The 15,909-nt window shown below is 51.2% G+C and overlaps 1 protein-coding gene across 8 annotated transcripts in view; it reads left to right on the forward strand.

The window, feature by feature from the left end:
- The window catches only part of LDB1 (LIM domain binding 1), a 228,660-nt gene that overhangs the window by 139,999 nt on the left and 72,752 nt on the right, over positions 1–15,909 (forward strand). The window contains exon 1 of one of the 8 annotated variants that reach the window (XM_073595472.1): positions 11,007–11,196. The exons of the other annotated variants lie outside the window; for them this stretch is intronic. Within the exon in view, the coding sequence (XP_073451573.1) occupies positions 11,172–11,196 (25 nt within the window). The 5' untranslated portion in view covers positions 11,007–11,171. Of the gene's footprint in view, positions 1–11,006; positions 11,197–15,909 lie in introns of those variants that run through there. 8 annotated transcript variants of the gene reach the window in all.

A 15,909-nucleotide genomic window follows, 5' to 3' on the forward strand; every position in this document is an offset into this window, starting at 1 on the left:
ATTGCCTGGTCAGGAAGGGGGTAAATCTTCCGGTCTGTAAGTGGTTAATTTTTTTTTGTGTGTGTTTGCAAAACCGCTGCGCAAATATCGTGTAACAAAAAAAAAAAAAAAAATGCAACGATCGCCATTGTATTCCCTAGAGTTCCTAGAAAAAAAAAAAGTATAATGTTTGGGGGGATTATAAGTAATTTCTAGCAAAAAATACTGATTTAAAAATGTAAAGTGATTACAATGCGACTGCGTGGAAACCACGTGGTGCTTTGATGCCGTGCGATTCCGTGAGTGGGAAACTGCACCGCATTTTACAGTGAGTGCGCATTTTGCATGCGGGTGTCAGAGGCGTGCGATTTACACGCACTTTCGCGCCCGCACAAATGGGAACTTAACCTTACAGTTGAACAGCCACTGATAAAAGAAAATGTACTAAACCTCAAAGTAAACTGAAGATCACAATACTGAACGCTGATAATGTATCAAAGCAGCAGAATATTTCAGGCTCACAATTCTACACAAGGAGTGTGATATGGAGGACAAGGCTGCCCCCTAGTGGTCGGCCATAGATGGTATTTGCAAAAGAAGGTTTTTTTTTTTTTTTTGTGCTGTATAAAAATGATTCAGTGATTTCATATAAATGATTAGGATTGTAAAAATACTACAAATGATAGAATAACTGTAATTCAATCACACATATAGAAAATATAATACGTTTGTCGTTACGAACAAATTAATGCGATTGGCTGCAAAATACATTTTCAAATTGTACTAGGATATCAAAGCCGTTTTCTATTTTCTTCTACTTTTTATATATACTGTATGTATTATATATATATATATATATATATATATATATATATATATATATATATATATATATATACACACACTGTTATTGCTGGGGGTAGATCTATTGCTGCTGAGGTGGATCTATTATTGCTGGTGGGGGTCTTTTGCTGCAGTAGTCTACTGTTTCTAGGGGGGTATTTTGTTGTGGGGGTCTATGATTGCAGGGCAGGGGTCTGTTGTTTGCCTGGGGGGGGTCTATTGTTGCTGATGTTGGGGGGGGGGGTCAGTTGCAGCTGGGAGGGATCTACTGATGAGGGAGGGGTTAATTGATGCTGTCTGCTAGCAGATCTATTGTTGATGATGAGGGTATGTTGATTGGGGGTAGATCTATTGTTGCTGGGGTGGATCTATTGTTGCTGGTGGGGGGTCTGCTTTTTGCAGGGGTCTACTGTTGCTGGAGGGTATTTTTTTGTGGGGGGGTCTATTATATCAGGGGAGGGGTCTATTGTTTGCCTGGGGGGGTTTATTGTTGCTGATGCTGGGGGGGGGGGGGGCAGTTGTAGCTGGGAGGGATCTACTGTTGAGGTAGGGATCTATTGATGCTGGCTGCTAGGAGATCTGTTGTCATTGGTGGGGGTCTACTGTTGCTGGGTGGATCTATTGTGGCTGGGGAGGATATTTCGTTGCAGGGCTCTATTGTTGCTGGGGAGGTATTTTCTTGTGGGGGTCTATTTCTGCAGGTGGGTGTTTGTTGTTGCTGGGATAGATCTATTGTTGCTGGGGTGGATCTATTGTTTCTGGTGGGGGGTCTGCTTTTTGCAGGAGTCTACTGTTGCTGGAGGGTTTTTTGTTGTGGGGAGGGTCTATTATTTCAGGGGGAAGGGTCTATTGTTAGCTTTGGGGGGTTTATTGCTGCTGATGCTGAGGGGTCAGTTGTAGCTGGGAGGGATCTACTGTTGAGGGAGGGATCTATTGATGCTGGCTGCTAGGAGATCTATTGTTGCTAGGGGGTCTATTATTTAGGGGGAAGGGTCTATTGTTTGCCTAGGGGGGTTTATTGTTGCTGATTCTGGGGGGTCAGTAGTAGCTGGGAGGGATCTACTGTTAAGGGAGGATCTATTGATGCTGGCTGCTAGGAGATCTATTGTTGCTGATGGGGATATGTTGTTGCTGGGGTAGATCTATTGTTGCTGTGGTGGATCTATTGTTGCTGGTGGGGGTCTGCTGTTGCAGGGGTCTACTGTTGCTGTAGGGTATTTTTTTGTGGGGGGGTCTATTATTTTAGGGGAGGGGTCTATTGTTTGCCTGGGGGGGGTTACTGTTGCTGATGCTGGGGGTTCAGTTGTAGCTGGGAGGGATCTACTGTTGAGGTAGGGATCTATTGATGCTGGCTGCTGGGAGATCTGTTGTCATTGGTGGGGGTCTACTTTTGCTGGGTGGATCTATTGTGCCTGGGGAGGATATTTCGTTGCAGGGCTCTATTGTTGCTGGGGAGGTATTTTCTTGTGGGGGTCTATTGTTGCCGGGTGGATCTATTGTTGCTGGGGAGGATATTTTGTTGCAGGGCTCTATTGTTGCTGGGGAGGTATTTTCTTGTGGGGGGGGGGGGTCTACTGTTGCTGGGTGGATCTATTGTGGCTGGGGAGGATATTTCGTTGCAGGGCTCTATTGTTGCTGGGGAGGTATTTTCTTGTGGGGGGGTCTATTTCTGCAGGTGGGTGTTTGTTGTTGCTGGGATAGATCTATTGTTGCTAGGGTGGATCTATTGTTTCTGGTGAGGGGTCTGCTTTTTGCAGGGGTCTACTGTTGCTGGAGGGTATTTTGTTGTGGGGAGGGTCTATTATTTCGGGGGAGGGGTCTATTGTTTGCCTGGGGGGGGGGTTATTGTTGCTCATGCTGGGGGGTCAGTTGTAGCTTGGAGGGATCTACTGTTGAGGTAGGAATCTATTGATGCTGGCTGCTATGAGATCTATTGTCATTGGTGGGGGTATTTTGTTGCTGGGTGGATCTATTGTGGCTGGGGAGGATATTTCGTTGCAGGGCTCTATTGTTGCTGGGGAGGTATTTTCTTGTGGGGCTCTATTGTTGCTGGGGAGGTATTTTCTTGTGGGGGGGGTCTACTGTTGCTGGGGAGGTATTTTCTTGTGGGGGGTCTGTTGTTGCCGGGTGGATCTATTGTTGCTGGGGCGAATATTTCGTTGCAGGGCTCTATTGTTGCTGGGGAGGTATTTTTTTGTGGGGGGGTCTATTTCTGCAGGTGGGTGTTCTACCTGCTGATAGATGTCCTCAGTCTTCTAGCCATCATCATCATTCAACGCAGGTGATCCCGGACGCACCCCCAACCTGCTTCCAGACAGGCTCCCCTCCCCCCTCTGCTCTCTCCTCCTGTCAGCGTGCTTCTTTTTTTTTTTTTTTGTTAACACTGATTCACTCCTTTGTGCTGCTTCTTCCGCTCACATACCAGCCCTGCTGTACATGGACCCCAGGAGGCTGATACCGGGTCACATTTAGGTGCTTACAAAATCAGCGACGTATTAATTGCCTTCATTTGTTGTCTTTTCTGGCGTTCAGCATTGAAATGTTCCCATCAGCCCCGTTATTTTTACGAGGCTCCCTATGTCTTCCTTCATCTGAATAACGATTTCGGGAGTTTGGAGGGGGGCGGAAAGCAATTTTATTCTCAAGCTGTTGTCTCAGGCTTAATGCTCTTTCCATCAAATCTCGGTACATCTATCTCGCAATCATCGAACGTAACTGGAAGCCGTTTAAACGGTGAATGTAAAGAATCCCCCCGAGCGCATCGCGATGGGGCGATGAAAATCGATACAATAAAAGGTGCTTCCAGTGTAGATATTAGTAAAAAAAATAAATAAGCGTTCGGTCACAGGTGTCTGCCTCCCCCGCCACTCGCCGCGGCGACGTTTCCTCACCGCGGCCCATTATTGGAATCACTCGGCTTGTCGTTCCGTTGTATCGCTTTGTGTGTTTTATATCAGGCGGGGAAATGAAGCATTAAATCAGCGCGGCTATTTATTTCCCGCATTAAGGGATCGTTATTCTTCCCGCAAGCCGGCCTTTTGTGTTAGGAATTAAAAAACGGAGATTTATCAAACGCGTCGCTGACAGAATCAGACGCATAATTAGCGCAAATCATTCCGCCTCTCGTTTGGTAAATTGTTTCCGGCGGTTTGGTGGGGATTTGAGTTGCCGGGTTCCGGGGCGGCCGACCGTGACAGTTTTATTCTGCGAGGATGACCGGTGTATGGAGAGTGATGCATGGGCTGCCCCGGCCGACGTCTTCTTCACGCCAATTGTTACATTGTTACTCCTTTATCTTCACCTGGTAATCAGCCAGGAACATGCCAGGCTGAGGATGGCTACGTTCACTCCTCCACTGCATCCAGTGCCAGGACTGGGTCATCCAGTCCTGGGGCCAGGTCATCAAGTGCCGGGACTAGGTCATCAAGTGCCGAGACTAGGTCATCCAGTGCCGGGGCCAGGTCATCCATTGCCGGGGCCAGGTCATCCAGTGCCGGGGCCAGGTCATCCAGTGTCGGGGCCAGGTCATCCAGTCCTGGGGCCAGGTCATCCAGTGCCGAGGCCAGGTCATCCAGTGCTGGGGCCAGGTCATCCAGTGCCGAGGCCAGGTCATCCAGTGCTGGGGCCAGGTCATCCAGTGCCGAGGCCAGGTCATCCAGTGCTGGGGCCAGGTCATCCAGTGGTGGGACTAGGTCATCCAGTGCTGGGGCCAGGAATAGGTCATCCAGTGCTGGGACTAGGTCATCCAGTGCCAGGAATAGGTTATCCAGTGCCAGGAATAGGTCATCCAGTGCCAGGACTAGGTCATCCTGTGCCAAGACTAGTTTATCCAGTGCTGGGACTAGGTCATCCAGTGCCAGGACCAAGTCACTCAGTGCCAGGAATAGGTCATCCAGTGCTGGGACCAGGTCATCCAGTGTCGGGGCCAGGTCATCCAATGCCGGGGCCAGGTCATCCAGTGCCGGGGCCAGGTCATCCAGTGCCGAGGCCAGGTCATCCAGTGCCGAGGCCAGGTCATCCAGTGTCGGGGCCAGGTCATCCAATGCCAGGGCCAGGTCATCCAGTGCCGGGGCCAGGTCATCCAGTGCCGAGGCCAGGTCATCCAGTGTCGGGGCCAGGTCATCCAGTCCTGGGGCCAGGTCATCCAGTGCCGAGGCCAGGTCATCCAGTGCTGGGGCCAGGTCATCCAGTGGTGGGACTAGGTCATCCAGTGCTGGGGCCAGGAATAGGTCATCCAGTGCTGGGACTAGGTCATCCAGTGCCAGGAATAGGTCATCCAGTGCCAGGACTAGATCATCCTGTGCCAAGACTAGTTTATCCAGTGCTGGGACTAGGTCATCCAGTGCCAGGATCAAGTCACTCATTGCCAGAAATAGGTCATCCAGTGCTGGGACCAGGTCATCCAGTGCCAGGACTAGGTCAACCTGTGCTGGGACTAGGTCATCCAGTGCTGGGACCAGATCATCCAGTGCCAGGACCAGGTCACCCAGTGCCAGGAATAGGTCATCCAGTGCCAGGATCAAGTCACTCAGTGCCAGGACTAGGTCATCCAGTGCTGGGACTAGGTCATCCAGTGCTGGGACCAGATCATCCAATGCTGGGACCAGATCATCCAGTGCCGGGACTAGGTCAACCTGTGCTGGTGTCTTGCCGAGAAAGTTCCCCCGGCGGATAAGGACCCCCCTGTACTGCGCAGGCGCAGCGCTTGCGCAGTACGAACGACTAAGGAGCCGCAGAAGATAGCCAAAGCTGAAAACCTTCAATCAGCTGTACACGGCACCTGCGCCCTGAGTCCAGGTTCAAGCCCCACCATCCAAGTGGACCTAGAGGTAGAACAAAAAAGTGCCGAGCGAAGCGTGGCGAGGGGCCCTGTTACAGGCGCCGTGTACAGCTGATTTACACCTATTCAGCTTCGGCTATTTCCGCCGGCTCCTACTGCGCAAGCCGAGGGGAACTTTCCTGGCAGAACACCGGGACTAGGTCATCCCGTGCCCAAGGTGAAGATGGAAAACTGCTCCTCCCCACCTCTTCCCCCCGCCTTTCAGACATTGCAGAGAGCACCTCATAGGATCAACCCTCCCTGTAACCCTAATGCCGCGTACACACGGTCGGACTTTACGGCGGACTTTGCCCGGCGGATTTTTCGACGTACTTTCCGACGGACTTTGTGAATGAACGGACTTGCCTACACACAATCCACCAAAGTCCGTCGAATTCGTACGTGATGACGTACGACCGGACTAAAACAAGGAAGTTCATAGCCAGTAGCCAATAGCTGCCCTAGCGTGCCTTTTTGTCCGTCGAACTAGCATACAGACGAGCGGACTTTTCGACCGGACTCGATTTCAACGGATACATTTTAAACAAGTTTAAAATCTAAGTCCGTCCAACTTTTGAGAAAACAAAGTCCGCTGGAGCCCACACACATCGAATTGTCCGACGAAATCCAGTCCGCCGGGCAAGGTCCGCCGTAAAGTCCGCTCGTGTGTACGCGGCATTACACTAACCCCTGTATTACTAACACTAACCCTTCCTGTAACCCTAACACTAATCTTCCCTGTATTCCCAACACTAACACTTCCTGTAACACTATCTTTCCTGTAACCCCAACACAACCTTTGTGTAACCCTTATGCCCCGTACACACGGTCGGACTTTGTTCGGACATTCTGACAACAAAATCCTAGGATTTTTTCCGACGGATGTTGGCTCAAACTTGTCTTGCATACACATGGTCACACAAAGTTGTCAGAAAATCCGATCGTTCTAAACGCGGTGACGTAAAACACGTACGTCGGGACTATAAATGGGGCAGTGGCCAATAGCTTTCATCTCTTTATTTATTCTGAGCATGCGTGGCACTTTGTGCGTCGGATTTGTGTACACACGATCGGAATTTCCGACAACGGATTTTGTTGTCGGAAAATTTTATCTCCTGCTCTCCAACTTTGTGTGTTGGAAAATCCGATGGAAAATGTCTGATGGAGCCCACACACGGTCGGAATTTCCGACAACAAGGTCCTATCACACATTTTCCGTCGGAAAATCCGACCGCGTGTACGGGGCATAAGACTTCCTGTAACCCTAATACTAACCCTCCATATAATCCTAACACTAACCCCTCCCTGTAATCCTAACACTAATGCCCCGTACACACGGTCGGACTTTCCGACGGAATGTGTGCGATCGGAGCTTGTTGTCGGAAATTCTGACCGTGTGTGGGCTCCATCTGACTTTTTCCATCGGAATTTCCGACACACAAAGTTTGAGAGCAGGCTATAAAATTTTCCGACAACAAAATCCGATCGTTTAAATTCCGATCGTGTGTACACAAATCCGACGCACAAAGTGCCACGCATGCCCAGAATAAATAAAGAGATGAAAGCTATTGGCCACTGCCCCGTTTATAGTCCCGACGTACGTGTTTTACGTCACCGCGTTCAGAACGACCGGATTTTCCGACAACTTTGTGTGACCGTGTGTATGCAAGACAAGTTTGGGCCAACATCCGTCGGAAAAAATCCTAGGATATTGTTGTCAGAATGTCCGAACAAAGTCCGACCGTGTGTACGGGGCATTACTCTTCCTGTAATCCTAACACTAACCCTAATGCCCCGTACACACGGTCGGACTTTGTTCGGACATTCTGACAACAATATCCTAGGATTTTTTCCGACGGATGTTGGCTCAAACTTGTCTTGCATACACACGGTCACACAAAGTTGTTGGAAAATCCGATCGTTCTGAACGCGGTGACGTAAAACACGTACGTCGGGACTATAAACGGGGCAGTGGCCAATAGCTTTCATCTCTTTATTTATTCTGAGCATGCGTGGCACTTTGTCTGTCGGATTTGTGTACACACGATCGGAATTTCCGACAACGGATTTTGTTGTCGGAAAATTTTATCTCCTGCTCTCCAACTTTGTCGGAAAATCCGATGGAAAATGTCCAATGGAGCCTACACATGGTTGGAATTTCCACAACACTTTCCGATCGGACATTTTCTATCGGAAAATCCGACCATGTGTACGGGGCATTACACTATTCCTAACACTAAAGCTGGAAGCACAGTTGCCCATTAAACTGTTACAGATACAATCTTTCAGTAATAAACCCAACACCAGAGATGTAACATATCACAGCTTACCAATCATTAGATTTGGCGGCTGCATTTGTTTTCTTTTTTTTTAGGCCTTTTTCCCCTCTGTTATCACCTGGTGATCTGTCCAGTAACACACCTCCTGTATTAGAGCGCCCCTCCCCCCCACTCTGGATGAAGGAGAACAGGGGGCACAGCAGGCAGCAGCCTTGTCCGTCCTGGGGGAGGGTAGTGCTAGATGTACTAGCAGATTTGAATACACTAACAGGTTGAAGTCAAACGTCACCCAACACTTTATGATCAGTTACATCAAACCTTTTTTTTTTTTTTTTTACGTTTCATTATACAATCGTCCTGAAAGTTTATTCCAGCAGATGGCGCTCTTATTCCTAGAAAAATGTGTTGTTCCTTTACATGTTACGTCCTGTTCTATTATTTTTTTCGAAGGGTAATATTAGATTCTGAGCGTGCGAATACAAACATACATGCGGATCACATGTTACCATCAGACCCCCCAATGGTGTCAATGTGTGCTACATGCAGTAGCCGGACAATCGCAGCGTGGGCCTCATTCACTCGAATGGGTCACATTTGGCATCCATAATGCCCACAAACCCAACACAAGGTATTGTTTTTGCCAGGCAGGGGGAGGCATTTCCTCAGTCTCCCTTCCCTCAGTAATCAGACTGCAACAGCGTGGGACTCATTCACTTGAATGGGTCACATTTGTTATCCATAATGCCCACCAAACCCAACAAAGGGTATCATTTTTGCCAGGCAGGGGGAAGCATTCCCTCAGTAATCACTATGGACCAACTGGTCTCTGTGATAGTAGGTTTGTCTGACCTTGTGCTTTGGGGGGGCTGAACGCCGGAGCTTTGTGCATTGGGGGGCTGAATGCCAGAGCCTTGTGGAATGGGGGGTCTGAATGCCGGAGCCTTGTGCATTGGGGGGTCTGAACGCCGGAGCCTTGTGCATTGGGGGGGCTGTACGCCAGAGCCTTGTGCATTGGGGGGGCTGTACGCCAGAGCCTTGTGCATTGGGGGGTCTGAATGCCGGAGCCTTGTGCATTGGGGGGTCTGAACCCCGGAGCCTTGTGCATTGGGGGGTCTGAACGCCGAAGCCTTGTGCATTGGGGGGGCTGTACGCCAGAGCCTTGTGCATTGGGGGGCTGGACGCCGGAGCTTTGTGCATTGGGGGGCTGAACGCCGGAGCTTTGTGCATTGGGGGGCTGAATGCCAGAGCCTTGTGGAATGGGGGGTTGAACGCTAGAGCCTTGTGCATTTAGGGGCTGAACGCCAGAGCCTTGTGCAATGGGGGGTTGAACGCTAGAGCCTTGTGCATTGGGGGGCTGAACGTCAGAGCCTTGTGGAATGGGCTGGACGCCTCAGCCTTGTGCATTGGGGGGCTGAACACCAGAACCTTGTGCATTGGGGGGCTGAATGCCAGAGCCTTGTGCATTGGGGGTCTGAACGCCGGAGCCTTGTGCATTGGGGGGTCTGAATGCCGAAACCTTGTGCATTGGGGGGGCTGTACGAAAGAGCCTTGTGCATTGGGGGACTAAATGCCGGAGTCTTGTGCATTGGGGGGCTGAACGCTGGAGTCTTGTGCATTGACGGGCTGATTGCCAGAGCCTTGTGCATTGATTGGGCTGAATGCTGGAGCCTTGTGCATTGGGGGGCTGAACGCCGGAGCCTTGTGCATTGGGGGGTTGAACGCCAGAGTCTTGTGCATTGGGGGGCTGAACGCCGGAGCCTTGTGCAATGGGGGGCTGAACGCCAGAGCCTTGTGCATTGTGGGTCTAAACAATACAACAAGGTGTTGGAAACACCCCATCCCCCACACCATTACACCCCCACCACCAGCCTGAACCGGTGATATCCCATCCCCCACACCATTACACCCCCACCAGAGGCCTGAAAGAGTGATACCCCATCCCCCACACCATTACACCCCCACCACCAGCCTGAACCGGTGATACAAGGCAGGATGGATCCATACACCAAATTATGACCTCACCATCTGAATGTCGCGGCTGAAATCCAGACTCATCAGGCCAGGCAACGTTTTCCCAATCTTCTATTGTCCAATTTTGGTGATCCTGTGCCAATTGTAGCCTCAGTTTCCTGTTCTTAGCTGACAGGAGTGGCACCCGGTGTGGTCTTCTGCTGCTGTAGCCCATCTGCTTCATGGTATGATGTGTTGTGTGTTCAGAGATGGTATTCTGCATACCTTGGACGTAACAAGTGGTTATTTGAGTTACTGTTGTCTTTCTATCATCTGGAACCAGTCTGCCCATTCTCCTCTGACCTCAACAAGGCATTTTCCTCCACACAACTGCCGCTCACTGGAAATTTTCTCTTTTTCCCACCATTCTCTGTAAACCCCGAGAGATGGTTGTGTCTGAAAATCCCAGAAATCCTCAGACCAGCACGTCTGCCACCAACAACCATGCCACGTTCAAAGTCACTTCAATCCCCATTCTGATGCTCGGTTTGAACTTCAGCAAGTCGTCTTCACCACGTCTAGATGCCTCAATGCATTGAGTTGCTGCTGTGTGATTGGCTGATTAGCAATTTGTGTTACCGAGCACTTGAACGGGTGTACCTAATAAAGTGGCCGGTGAGTGTACATTGTTGCCCATGCAGGTGTTTTTTTTTTACATCATATGGGGCCCAGAGCCTGGCCGGTGCTTGCAGATGCCATGGCCAGACAAGTAGGAGCCCCCTGCTGGGCATTAAGCTGAGCTGAACTGGCCTTCAACGTCCTCCAGGCCCGGAATAGAATGTGCCGTGCATTGCATGTATGGTCCCCCCCTGATCTGTTAGTCTTGAAAATATCATGAATGTGGCGGTGAAGTGGTGGTGGTGGAATTGGTGGGGGGGGGGGACTTTGCTAGCTCTTATCATCGGTGTTGCTAATGCGGATTGCTGACTTTGCCCTAAGGGACTCCCCCACCCCCATCCCCCCCCCCCCCCCTTTCTCCTGGCGATGCGAGGCTGGGCCGCTATCAGCTGTGACTCAGGTTTAGAAGATGGTTTCCTGTGGTAGTGGGCGTGGAGCTTGTGTACAACACGGCACGGCGCTCCTCCGCCGGAGCTGTCACTGCCTTTGCCCGTCCCGGAACTCCCTGTGTTAGCCGGGTGGCTTTTGCATGACAATAGAGCCGGAGGGGGCAGCAGACGGGAAATAGGAAATTCCTCCACCTCTCTCCCTGATGTCAGGCAAAGTCTAGGAAGCGTCAACTCATGGCTGAGGACTTCGACATCGCAGGTAAGATCATTGCCCTTCGTCTTCCTTCAGGCGTTTCGGCGTACGTCCCAGGCGTAGTCTGGAGTCAACCGCGGTCCATTCAGGGCAAAGTGACAGGTCCTCTTCATAGGAAGTTATATTCCCGTTGTCCTCCTTGCTGGGAAAAGCCCGGGATGGGGGGACGCTGTGGCCGCAACCGGCCAAACCCTTCGTCTTTCTGTGAGCGTCCGGCCAAGATGTAGTCTGGAGTCAACCGCGGTCCATTCAGGGCAAAGTGACAGGTCCTCTTCATAGGAAGTTATATTCCTGGTACACTCCTTGCTGGGAAAAGCCCAAGATTGGGGGGGGGGGGGTGCTGTGGCCGTAACCGGTGCCATTGTATTTATTATAGGTCACTTTCCACACCCTTAGCCTTTCTCCGAGCGTCTGGCCGAGACGTAGTCTAGAGTCAACCGAACTCCATTCAGGGCAAAGTCACAGGTCCTCTTCACAGAAAGTTATATTCCCATTGCACTCCTTGCTGGGAAAAGCCCGGGATAGGGGGGCGCTGTGGCCGCAACCGGCCAAACCCTTCCTCTTTCTCTGAACGTCCGGCCGAGACGTAGTCTAGAGTCAACCGCAGTCCATTCAGGGCAAAGTAACAGGTCCTCTTCATAGGAAGTTATATTCCTGGTACACTCCTTGCTGGGAAAAGCCCGGGATAGGGGGGCACTGTGGCCGCAACCGGCCAAACCCTTTGCCTTTCTCTGAGCGTCCGGCCGAGATGTAGTCTAGAGTCAACCGCAGTCTATTTGGGGCAAAGTGACAGGTCCTCTTCATAGGAACACTGATGGGGTCTTTGAGTTATATTCCTGTTGCACTCCTTGCTGGGAAAAGCCCAAGATTGGGGGGGGGGGGGGGTGCTGTGGCCTTACCCGGTGCTATTGTATTTATTATAGGTCACTTTCCACACCCTTTGCCTTTCTCCGAGCGTCCGGCCGAGACGTAATCTAGAGTCAACCGAACTCCATTCAGGGCAAAGTCACAGGTCCTCTTCACAGAAAGTTATATTCCCATTGCACTCCTTGCTGGGAAAAGCCCTGGATAGGGGGGCACTGTGGCCGCAACCGGCTGGGTAACCGGTGTCAATGTATTTGTTATACGTCAGTTTCCACAACCTTTGCCTTTCTCCAAGCGTCCGGCTGAGACGTAGACTAGAGTCAACCACAGTCCATTCAGGGCAAAGTGACAGGTCCTCTTCATAGGAAGTTATATTCCAATTGCACTTCTTGCTGGGAAAAGTCCGCAGTAGGGGAGCACTTCTGGTGCAACCGGCTGGGTAACAGGTGTCAATGTGCTTATTAAAGGTCAGTTTCCACATCCTTCGCCTTCCTCCAAGCGTTCCAGCATACGGCCGAGGTGTAGTCTAGAGGCAACTGCAGTCCATTCAGGGCACAGTGACAGGTCCTCTTCATAGGAAGTTATATTCCCGTTGCACTCCTTGCTGGGAAAAGCCTGGGATAGGGGGACTCTGTGGCCGCAACCGGCCAAACCCTTAGCCTTTCTCTGAGCATCCGGCCGAGACGTAATCTAGAGTCGACCGAACTCCATTCAGGGCAAAGTGACAGGTCCTCTTCACAGCAAGTTATATTCCCATTGTACTCCTTGCTGGGAAAAGCCCGGGATAGGGGGCTGCTGTGGCCGCAACCAGCCAAACCCTTCGTCTTTCTGTGAGCGTCCGGCCAAGATGTAGTCTGGAGTCAACCGCGGTCCATTCAGGGCAAAGTGACAGGTCCTCTTCATAGGAAGTTATATTCCTGGTACACTCCTTGCTGGGAAAAGCCCAAGATTGGGGGGGGGGGGGTGCTGTGGCCGTAACCGGTGCCATTGTATTTATTATAGGTCACTTTCCACACCCTTAGCCTTTCTCTGAGCGTCTGGCCGAGACGTAGTCTAGAGTCAACCGAACTCCATTCAGGGCAAAGTCACAGGTCCTCTTCACAGAAAGTTATATTCCCATTGCACTCCTTGCTGGGAAAAGCCCGGGATAGGGGGGCGCTGTGGCCGCAACCGGCCAAACCCTTCCTCTTTCTCTGAACGTCCGGCCGAGACGTAGTCTAGAGTCAACCGCAGTCCATTCAGGGCAAAGTAACAGGTCCTCTTCATAGGAAGTTATATTCCTGGTACACTCCTTGCTGGGAAAAGCCCGGGATAGGGGGGCACTGTGGCCGCAACCGGCCAAACCCTTTGCCTTTCTCTGAGCGTCCGGCCGAGATGTAGTCTAGAGTCAACCGCAGTCTATTTGGGGCAAAGTGACAGGTCCTCTTCATAGGGACACTGATGGGGTCTTTGAGTTATATTCCTGTTGCACTCCTTGCTGGGAAAAGCCCAAGATTGGGGGGGGGGGGGGGTGCTGTGGCCTTACCCGGTGCTATTGTATTTATTATAGGTCACTTTCCACACCCTTTGCCTTTCTCCGAGCGTCCGGCCGAGACGTAATCTAGAGTCAACCGAACTCCATTCAGGGCAAAGTCACAGGTCCTCTTCACAGAAAGTTATATTCCCATTGCATTCCTTGCTGGGAAAAGCCCTGGATAGGAGGGCACTGTGGCCGCAACCGGCTGGGTAACCGGTGTCAATGTATTTGTTATACGTCAGTTTCCACAACCTTTGCCTTTCTCCAAGCGTCCGGCTGAGACGTAGACTAGAGTCAACCACAGTCCATTCAGGGCAAAGTGACAGGTCCTCTTCATAGGAAGTTATATTCCAATTGCACTTCTTGCTGGGAAAAGTCCGCAGTAGGGGAGCACTTCTGGTGCAACCGGCTGGGTAACAGGTGTCAATGTGCTTATTAAAGGTCAGTTTCCACATCCTTCGCCTTCCTCCAAGCGTTCCAGCATACGGCCGAGGTGTAGTCTAGAGGCAACTGCAGTCCATTCAGGGCACAGTGACAGGTCCTCTTCATAGGAAGTTATATTCCCGTTGCACTCCTTGCTGGGAAAAGCCTGGGATAGGGGGACTCTGTGGCCGCAACCGGCCAAACCCTTAGCCTTTCTCTGAGCATCCGGCCGAGACGTAATCTAGAGTCGACCGAACTCCATTCAGGGCAAAGTCACAGGTCCTCTTCACAGCAAGTTATATTCCCATTGTACTCCTTGCTGGGAAAAGCCCGGGATAGGGGGCTGCTGTGGCCGCAACCAGCCAAACCCTTCGTCTTTCTCTGAACGTCCGGCCGAGACGTAGTCTGGAGTCAACTGCAGTCCATTCAGGGCAAAGTGACAGGTCCTCTTCATTGGAAGTTATATTCCTGTTTCACTCCTTGCTGGGAAAAGCCCAGGATTGGGGGGGGGGGGTTGTGCTGTGGCCGTAACCGATGTCAATGTATTTATTATTTATTATAGGTCACTTTGCACACCCTTAGCCTTTCTCCGAGCGTCCGGCCGAGACGTAGTCTAGAGTCAAACGAACTCCATTCAGGGCAAACTCACAGATCCTCTTCACAGCAAGATATATTCCCATTGCACTCCTTGCTGGGAAAATCCCGGGATAGGGGGGCACTGTGGCCGCAACCGGCTGGGTAACCGGTGTCAATGTATTTGTTATAGGTCAGTTTCCACACCCTTCGCCTTTCTCTGAGACTCCGGCCGAGACGTAGTCTAGAGCCAAAGTCACAGGTCCTCTTCATAGGTAGTTATATTCCCGTTGCACTCCTTGCTGAGAAAAGCCCGCAGTAGGGGGGCACTGTGGACACAACCGGCTGGGTAACAGGTGTCAATGTGCTTATTAAAAGTCACTTTCCACACCCTTAGCCTTTCTCCGAGCGTCCGTGCGAGACGTAGTCTAGAGTCAACCGAACTCCATTCAGGGCAAAGTCAGAGGTCCTCTTCATAAAAGGTTTTATTCCCGTGGCACTCCTTGCTGGGAAAAGCCCAGGATAAGGGGGTGCTGTGGCCGCAACCGGCTGGGTAACCGTTGTCAATGTATTTATTAAAGGTCAGTTTCCACACCCTTTGCCTCTCTCCTAGCATCCGTTCAACGTCCGCAACCGGCTGGGTAACCGGTGTCAATGTATTTGTTATAGGTCAGTTTCCACAACCTTTGCCTTTCTCCAAGCGTCCGGCTGAGACGTAGACTAGAGTCAACCACAGTCCATTCAGGGCAAAGTGACAGGTCCTCTTCATAGGAAGTTATATTCCAATTGCACTTCTTGCTGGGAAAAGTCCGCAGTAGGGGAGCACTTCTGGCGCAACCGGCTGGGTAACAGGTGTCAATGTGCTTATTAAAGGTCAGTTTCCACATCCTTCGCCTTCCTCCAAGCGTTCCAGCATACGGCCGAGGTGTAGTCTAGAGGCAACTGCAGTCCATTCAGGGCACAGTGACAGGTCCTCTTCATAGGAAGTTATATTCCCGTTGCACTCCTTGCTGGGAAAAGCCTGGGATAGGGGGACTCTGTGGCCGCAACCGGCCAAACCCTTAGCCTTTCTCTGAGCATCCGGCCGAGACGTAATCTAGAGTCGACCGAACTCCATTCAGGGCAAAGTGACAGGTCCTCTTCACAGCAAGTTATATTCCCATTGTACTCCTTGCTGGGAAAAGCCCGGGATAGGGGGCTGCTGTGGCCGCAACCAGCCAAACCCTTCGTCTTTCTCTGAACGTCCGGCCGAGATGTAGTCTGGAGTCAACTGCAGTCCATTCAGGGCAGTGACAGGTCTCCGGCTGAGACGTAGACTAGAGTCAACCACAGTCCATTCAGGG

Source organism: Aquarana catesbeiana, linkage group LG08 (assembly GCF_042186555.1).
Source record: "Aquarana catesbeiana isolate 2022-GZ linkage group LG08, ASM4218655v1, whole genome shotgun sequence".
Taxonomy (NCBI): Eukaryota; Metazoa; Chordata; class Amphibia; order Anura; family Ranidae; genus Aquarana; species Aquarana catesbeiana.